Here is a 9,506-nt window from a genome sequence, read left to right as displayed (position 1 = left end):
TCGCCCTTTCAGCCGTGGGGGAGTTATAATGTGACGGTCAATCCCACTATTCGTTGGTAAAAGAGTAGCCCAAGAGTTGGTGGTGGGTGGTGATGACTAGCTGCCTTCCCTCTAGTCTTACACTGCTAAATTAGGGCGGCTAGCGCAGATAGCCCTAGTGTAGCTTTGCGCGAAATTCAAAAACAAAACAAAACTGTGTCATGTACTTATAAAGTAATTGGTCGAATTATGGTTTTTATAGCTAATATAGGTCTGTCTAAGTAAAATTTTATTGTTAAGTTTAGCTTAAAAATTATTGATGATGTGCATTTAGAAATTACATTTTGAAAGTTTTTCATTTACCTGAGGCATAATGGTTAAATTTTCCTTAAATGTTTCAGGGAAAATTAGTTTTCAGTAGAATTAAAATTTTTATTAAAATAATTTGATAATAGCAGTGTAAAAATATATTGATTGGTTTTTTTAAAAAGTGGATTTCAGAAGTGTTTGATATGTGGTCTGACTTTTCTACGGCTTGGAGACCAAAATGGTTTCCTGACATGAAGAAAAACACAGAAGGCCATAGAATAATTTATTCCACAGTGTTGAACGTTGTCAGCTCAAAAGTTATTAACAATTGAACATGGTGTTGCAACATGTTTTATTTTTTCAATCATTATTAGCTTTTCATTTGTATAAAGTACCCTTTCATCTCTTGATTTTTTAATAGACTCCGTGTGTTTGTCTGTGTAATTATTGTGAAACTACAGAGTGATCAGTTAAATGTTGAATACCTTGCAGTAATTTATCACATAAACTTACTTGTTTATAAAATGTCAACAGCATCATGCCACTTGGAGCGAGCACCGTCCAGAAGTTATTCTAAACAATTTTAACACCCGACTCGGTCACACTGTAGCCCGTATGCTAGCATCCATCTTCCATTATGAACCTCAATTTCGTGGACGTCGAGTTGTCACATTTCACAACCAACGTGATTATATATTCTTTAGGCATCACAGGTAAAGCCTAATCACTTTTGGAGCTTATAAAATACATTATGTTTAGTCTCATAGTAAATTATTATAAAATAGTTTAAAGATGATATTGTCGACCTTAAAACACGGCTGATTGTTCCTTTAATTTTTTTCTTTGTTATGATGATGATGTGTTCAGGTTATAATGTTCCTGCTTCCTTTGTTACAGCGCTTGTTTTGTTCTGGCACAAATTTTTTGTGAACTTATTACAGTTATTAAAGATTTGAAAATTTTAAGATGTAAACTTCAAACTATATAATTTTAAAATTTACAAAATTCTTTATAAATGTTTGAAAAGTGTACATTATAAGATAAGTTATTAAATCAAAATAATTGAAATATTATTTATTAAATACTTCAAACACACTGTACTTCAAAATAAATACTTCTGAAGATCAGCTATTCTCATCTGGTGCTGCCCTTTATATGCTAACTTTTTTCTTTATGCCTGCCACAAGCTTTCTGCTCCCCCCTATTGGAATCAAATGCAAATCATCATGTGTCACTTCTCCACCAATAGGAGCATGACATATGTGATGCATGCAGCTCCCTCTGTATGCTTCTACTGAACTATCACTTCTCATTTGGCAGTACTTGTGCTTGGATGTGTTCCTTTATGTTCAACTTTAGTATACTCGTGAAGTAGTTTTCATTTAAATTATTTCCAAGTTTATTAAAACTGTTTCTTCACTTTAATTCAATCCCAGTTTATTACAGTTGCATTATTATTATTAATAATTTCGATTTTGGTTGACTCTTCTTGATTATGAATTCCTAAGTTCGTGTTACCAATTTTTGGTCACACCTGCGACTAGTGCTATGTCACAGGTGTCACGTGTGAGCGATCTGTTGGGAAATTTTTCATCATTTATTCACAGGGAGATTGAACATTACATGAGTCAATCTCTATCTCCAGACCTCGCCTCACTTCCTCCTGAACAAGTTGAGCCTGTTCAAGCTGACGAGGATTTGGATTGCCTATTTCCACCTCCTGATTTTGCTGTGTCTTCCCATGCTCCTCCTGAGGAGTCGGTTAGGCCTACTGTTTTCTTTTTGGATTTCATTTCTCAGGTATGTGATGTTTTATATTTAGCCCCTATATCCTATGAACCGCATCCTTATGAACTACATGACCAATCTTCACATCCCTATTTGGTTTTTACACCCGTCCCCAGATAATCGGTACATGCTGATCAAGTTAGCTCACAATTAAGTGATGGGATTAGCATGCCTCCTCCCCCACGGGCTTCGGATTAGTTTGATCTTGCATATCATCTTGCAGACAGTCCTTTTCTAAACCAACAATTGTTAGGTTCTATTTTACCTGTTTTGGGGGTGGTCCCCGAATCTTCTTTAAGTCTGACACATGCCCAAGTTTCCCGCCTTCTTTTAACCCTCTTTTTACGATATCTCTACCATCCATCACCTCTCTGAGGCTCTCCTATGAAATCCTGAGGGTTTTTTGGTGACATCTTCACCCTTCTTTCCTCCACGTTGGCTCATTTGTCGTCTTCAACTCTGGCTTTGTATACATGGTTTCTATGTTGTTGGGACCTTCTAGGTCATGATGTGACCTTAACTCGCATCTGTTTACCAGCATCTTATCTTCAGAATTTATGTATAGCCCCATTTTTGCGGTGTTACATATTTGACACAAATTTTGAGTCCTTGAAGTCACGAGTTGCATCAGTACAACAACAGTCTACTCTTTCCAATCTTGTTGCCCGTTTGTCTCTGTCGAAGCCCAATATAGCACATGTTAGCTTCCCATCCTTCTCCTTCCCAACCCTTACCTGTCTCGTTGTTTTCTTTGATGACACATGTCATCAACAGTACCTGTGAATACCCGGTGGGAGCTCGACTTGCTGATTTTCTTCATCAGTGGCGTCCTTTCATCAAGGATCATTGGGTTTTTATATGTCTCCTATACCCGTTTCCCTCTCTCCACCCCTGGATCCAATGACTGGCCAACATCTATCAGAGGCTGTTCAGGACCTACTCTATCTGCAGGCCATCGAACCTGTTCAAAATACTTCATCAGGTTTTTATTCCAAACCCTCTTGTTCCCAAGAGCACCAGGGACTTGAGGTCTGTCATCAATTTGTCTCGCCTCAATCGATACGTTCAACTGCTCCATTTTACTAAGGAGTCATTTCTCACCCTATGGTGGGTGTTTATCCTGGACTTATGAATGACCAAGATGGACATCACCAGTGCTTATCTACACATCCCTGTCTCAACACAGTCTTGTCCGTATCTTCGCACCCTACCCTTTGGGCTTTCTTCTGTCCCTTATGTTTCCTGTCGAGTGGTCAGAGTTTTTGCTCACAATTTTCATGCTCTGGGACTGCAATTCCACCATTACATGGATGACTGGCTTCTTCTGGCTCGTTTTGAACTGGAGTCATCTAGCCATACTCCTCAGCTTCTTCACCGTGCTGCTCGGGTGGCTGGTTAATCAAATTGGAGAATTCTTACTCCCATCCTACCCAACCTTCTCCTCTACAACTTTGTTCCATGGAATTGTTATCTTGCCACACCCTTTCAGCTCCCTCACTTTCTGCTTGCGAGGCTCTATAGCTTTTGGGGATGTGGTCATCAATGACGTCACTGGTCTCTTGGTCGTGAACATATGCAATCCCTTCAGTAGGCTCTTTGTGATCAATGGAATGTTGCTCAGGATACCTTGGAAACTCTCATTACCCTTCCTTATACTCTGTTGGACAATCTGCTTTGGTGGTTGGACAAGGCCCCTATGTCAGCGGTGTCCCGCCTCCTCGACCTGATTTATATCTGTTCACAAATGCACCCCTTCAGGTCTGGGGTGCATGGGTCAATCACCAAGAGGCTTCAGGTCATTGGTCTGTCAATGAGCAGTCTTTGCATATCAATGTCCTTGAGCTTCTCACGCTTTGAATCACTTCCTTCTTCTCGCCAGACATTTTCTGGTGATGATTTATTCTGACAATTCTGTGGTGGTAGCACATATCAATCACCAAGGTGGCACCCAGTCAAGATCTCTCTTTTTGTACATTAGGTTTCCTATATTGGGCCCACATGCACCACATTTATCTCATTGGATGTTTTCAATCTCGTAGCGGATCATCTTTCCCGACCCAACAAAACTTATTCAATGGAGTGGTCATTAGATCCCTCATATTCTGGTGGCTTTACAGTCTGTGTGGTTTTCCACACGTAAATGCATTTGCCAAAGCTCTCAATCACAAATTACCCCTCTTTTGGTCCCTCGTACCACATCCTTGGGCTCTGGTGGTTGATGCCTTCAGCCAGGATTGGTCCCACAAATTCCTTTATGTTTATCCTCTTATCCGATTACTTCATTGGGTGGTCTCTCTCATCCACATCACTCTATGTCAAGTTTTTCTGATCGCTCCCTATTGGCCAGCTCAACCGTGGTTTCCACGATTACACCAACTACAACTTTTCCCTTGTCTCCCTTCCTTCTTCGTCAACCTTGGTCACCAGATTTGCATCTCGCCATTCATGCCCTTCATCTTTACACCTGGCTTTTATCCAATCCTTGGCAAGGAGATCAGGTTTGTCCTGTCGAGTAGCTTTCCTTTTGGCTCGTTCCATATGTCCGTCTTCAATGGAGGTGTATCAGCGCAAATGAAAGGTGTACCACAGTTGGTCAACTACTCGAAGATTCCCTGCTGACTGACCTACTGTGGCTCATGTGGCTTTTTGACTGGGGGTCTTCAGTCTCTTCGATCTCAGGTTATCGGGCTGCCTTATCCCATACCTTTTGTTTTTCCTGATACCATCGAGTTTTTGCTTCCGCTGTCCTTACCAGGTTAATGCATTCCTTCCGGATTCATCTGGACTGGAATATTAATGTAGTCCTCCATTTCCTCACTTTACCTCTGTTTGAAACTATTTCCTCATGCTCCATGTTTCACCTTTCCCTTAAAACATATTTTCTTCTCCTCTTATCCTGTGGATGTCGAGGGTCTGATTTGTTCACCATTGACGTTTCACATACACTTTACCACCACACCTATCTTCTCCTTTATCTGGATCATTCCTTCCCAAAGACCTTGATAGCTAGGAAGGGTAAGTCCTCCTTTTTTTCCTATTTTCCTTCCTTCTATTTCTCATCTCTACCCACTTCCTGATCCGAATAGACTTCTATTTCCGATCTGTACCCTTCGTTGCTATATTGCTTGCAGGATTTCTTTCTGTGGTACCCATTCCCGACTCTTTAGCCATTGGCAGTCTTCCTATGTTCGTGATCTATCCCCTTCTACCCTCACCAATTTGGTTCAACGTTTGATTCAATAGGCTTATTCCTCCATGTCTTTTTCCCACCAGAATTTGTTCAGGGTGTCTTTTCTTCAGATTCGACACCTTACCTTTTCACTCATATCTTGTCTTCTTCGACCATTGGAGAAAATCCTACAATCGGACATGTGGACTACACCTAATACGTTCATCTCCCATCATTTACACCACATTGCAGTTTCTTCCTCATCAGGTTTTTGTCTTCCACCTGTGGCCGTTCTTCAAGCTTTGGTGTGACTTTGACTGGGTAAGTCTAGATTCATACATTCTTTTAATTTCAGGGGCCCTTGTTTCATTAATTCTTTATAGGCATCCCGCTCCTTGGCGAATGGTGCCTGACCAGGTATTCTTCATTCAGAAATCCACAATGTACAGCCATGTTGACTCATGCTTTAACTTCCATGGCTTTACAATGCTCACTGTTGAGGTGGGGTGTTCCACAAGATTGCTTGTTTGTGAATAGCCTTGTGATGTAATTGCTTCATAAACTTGACTGTACCACCCATGGACTGCATGGGTAAAACAGAATGGGATAGCTGCCCATCCCTGCCATACCTGAAGTGAATAGCTTGGTATGGTCTGCTTTTCAAATTAGGGTTTCGTGGTCACCCATTACACTGTCTCAGGTGATGATATTCACCCCAATTGTCCAACACATTCTTATCCTCTTCAAGCTTTGGTGTGACTTTGACTAGGTAAGTCTAGATTCATACATTCTTTTAATTTCAGGGGCCCTTGTTTCATTAATTCTTTATAGGGATCCTGCTCCTTGGCAAATGGTGCCTGACCAGGTATTCTTCAATCAGAAATACATAATGTACAGCCATGTTGATTCTCGCTTTACCTTCTATGGCTTTACAATGCTCACTATTGAGGTGGGGTGTTCCACAAGATTGCTTGTTTGTGAATAGCCTTGTGATGTAATTGCTTCATAAACTTGACCGTTCCGGACCATAGTAGTTTCTTTGTTAGTGATGTTGAGTTGATTTAATTGTTTGGATGTAAAATAATAACAACTAATGAACAATGTTAAAAACATTATTATTCTTAACTTTGTTTAACGCAAACTTGAGTTTATTAAGATACATTCTTCTAAAGGTAAATATAATCAAGACCTATACCTCCTATATTTAGATTCAACTGGATTAGTGAACTGGTAGGCTATCGATAGCTCCTGACGAAGCTGTGATAGCGAAATATTGAGCTAATAAAGTTACATTCTGGAGATATAGGTCGTGATTTTATTTATGATTAATGTTCAAAACATTCAATGTGATGTTCAACATTTGTTTTTTAATAGATTTATTAAGAGTTTCATTTTTCAAATGATAATATTATCATATTGTTTTTATTTTCTAGATATGAATTTAAAAATGAAAAACGTGCAGCGATACAAGAAATTGGACCAAAGTTCACATTGAAGCTTCGGTCCCTCCAGAAAGGCACCTTTGATTCAAAGTTCGGGGAGTATGAATGGGTATTGAAGGTGAGGTTGAAGTAAAGTTAAAACTTGATTTAACTTTTGTGTATTGTAATAATTTTAGTTTGGTAGAGACCTACATAACTTTATGTTTTATAAAATAAATTGGATTACTGTATAGTATATAGACGAGTTGTGCAAAGGGAAATTGGTAGTGTGTAAGTTAGAAAATCTTGTTAAGCACCATTAGAATAAAATGACCATGGAACTTTGAACAAATATCCTCTGTCGGGTAGTGCCACTGGCTTAAAAGATACAATGTTTGGAAAATATAGATAACATGAAACAAAGGTAACACTGAGAGAAAAAAAAAACATAAAACAAAAGCTAACACTATAGCAAGTTATCTGAATAGTAGTTACAATCAGATGGCCAATCAAATGATGCATATTTATACATATATGTAAGCTGTAACTCTCACTTTAAAATCAGGAGTAACCAGTGTGTGTTTTAGGTTTAATTAGACCCGGATGAAATGTTGTTTTTTAAGGAGTTCCTGTTTGTTTCTGTTCATCTGAGCTTCATGGAGGCAAGAACTGTCCAGAACTTTAATGAATTATCGTGGATTCTAAAATCCCTTGCAATGCATTCATGAGAAATAACCTAATATCTCTGACATGTTCCAGTAACATTGTAATCCATTTCCTCTATGTTCATATTACAACAACCTAATATTAAATTAACCTTTCCTTTGACTTAGTAATAGTATAGTTTACTTGCAGAAGCAGTGAAATATATCATACAAGTCTGATCTTTCACTGTGACAGATGTGGTGATAGTCTGTAAAAACATTGACAAAACTGAATCTGTAAAGATTTACTTTCCAAAGTTAATTTTTTCTAGGCACACAATGACAGTAAAAATACTTTTTACGTAATAAATCTTTGTGGTTTTTTAATTGTTCATTCTATTGTGTTATTTCACTAGAACAAACTTGTGTTTTATTTTTATTACAGCGGCATCAAATGGAGACGAGCAGACGACGCTTTTTTCTATGATAGAAGACAGAAGAATATGATTATATTTTGTATCACTTTGTATAGCTCAATGAAAAACTAAAATAAGACACTCATGAAGATGGAAATATTACAATGAATTTAGATGGTTCTCATGTATCCAATTCAGCAACATCTGCTGTCATTTGAGGAAATTTATACCAAGAACGTAAGCTTAAAAGTTGGGTTCGTTGTTTGCCTGGTTTGTGGCACTGGCATAGTTATTATTATTAAGGGCAATTATCGAAATTAACTTAATTATCTAGATCAGAGCTAAAATAGTTTGAAATATCATATACATTAGACAGTAGAATCTGGTATAACAAATTGAATAGAAATAATTATTATTATAAATCAGTATACCACTAAACAGAAACTGTATCGTCAGTTGGGCACTCTTGATAATATCTTTAAAAATTGACACAGCTTAGGATATTGAGGTTAATCCTTAACCCACACATAAATACAACAATTCAAAATAAGCTTAATTGTGATTATGATTCAAAAATTGTTGAAAATAATTATCAACAATATATCAATTAAGGTTTAATGAAACTAACTATAAAGAAAAGTGAAAAGATTGCATTCAAGCTGATTGAAATATAAGGTCCAGAGAGCTGATGAAGGAACTAACAGAATGTTAAATGTAACATCCAGAGAGCTGATCTCTGGATGTTACATTTAACATTCTGTTAGTTCCTTCAACATTCTGTTAGTTCCTTCATCAGCTAAATGTAAATCCAGAGAGCTGATGAAGGAACTAACAGAATGTTAAATGTAACATCCAGAGAGCTGATGAAGAAACTAACAGAATGTTAAATGAAATTTCCAGAGAGCTGATGAAGTAACTAACAGAAGATTAAATGTAACATCTAGAGAGCTGATGAATGAACTAACAGAATGTTAAATGTGACATCTAGAGAGCTGATGAAGGAACTAACAGAATGTTAAATGTGACATCCAGAGAGCTGATGAAGAAGGTTAAGGGCCAGGCTTTCTTAAGTGTACAATTTGGTGTCGCCACTGTTCTGGGGCAAACTTCTCTGAGTATGTACCTTACACAAATATATACTAATTTCTATATGATAGACAATGTACAGAGCTTCCGAACATATATAATATGTTGAGTTTGTATTACATTTTTCCAGCAAACCAATGAAATAAACAATGGTGGGGGTGTTAAAAGTAGCATGTCGCCAGCAGAAATATTTAATTTCAAAGCAATAACACAAACACAAGAATTGTAAGCCGTTATTGTGATTAATTAGTAAACATTTACATTTTAACATTTTGTTATTAGCTGATTGTCCCATTACTTTTTTCACATAATAATATGCAAAATAACATGTCGCCGTAATCCATTACGGTCGTTTATTTTCAAGATGATAATTACAAATTTTTAAGTAAATAAAAATATTAAGAGTCTAAAATCAATCCAGGAAGTATATAATTTGATTTGATCGTACCCCAAACACGGGGTATCAAGCGATATTCTGGGTATGTCCATTTGGAGCTTGTAATAAATAGTTTTTAAGTTACGTGATCTGCTTTACGCATATATCTAGTGCAGATATTCAAATTACGTCATTTTGGCATAACATTATTGTTGTTATCAATAACTGAAAGGGTAAGAGTAAATTGCGTTCTTCAATAAAAATCACTAAACATGAAATTGCGTGAACTCCTTTAGTTCAGTTTTGCTACAGAGAGGA

The 9,506-nt window shown here is 37.5% G+C and overlaps 1 protein-coding gene across 1 annotated transcript in view; it reads left to right on the top strand.

Moving 5' to 3' along the window:
* Positions 1–7,888, top strand: part of LOC106467501 (ribosome production factor 1-like) — a 17,376-nt gene extending 9,488 nt beyond the window's left edge. Inside the window, exons 7-9 of the mRNA XM_013927861.2 lie at positions 823–1,001; positions 6,679–6,805; positions 7,756–7,888. Of these exons, the coding sequence (XP_013783315.1) occupies positions 823–1,001; positions 6,679–6,805; positions 7,756–7,797 (348 nt within the window). The 3' untranslated portion in view covers positions 7,798–7,888. The remainder of the gene's footprint in view (positions 1–822; positions 1,002–6,678; positions 6,806–7,755) is intronic.
* The last annotated feature ends 1,618 nt before the right edge of the window (positions 7,889–9,506 follow it).

Source organism: Limulus polyphemus, unplaced genomic scaffold, assembly GCF_000517525.1.
Source record: "Limulus polyphemus unplaced genomic scaffold, Limulus_polyphemus-2.1.2 Scaffold2636, whole genome shotgun sequence".
NCBI lineage: Eukaryota > Metazoa > Arthropoda > Merostomata > Xiphosura > Limulidae > Limulus > Limulus polyphemus.
Note: the sequence above shows the minus strand (reverse complement) of the source record. Positions and strands in the feature narration are given on the sequence as shown.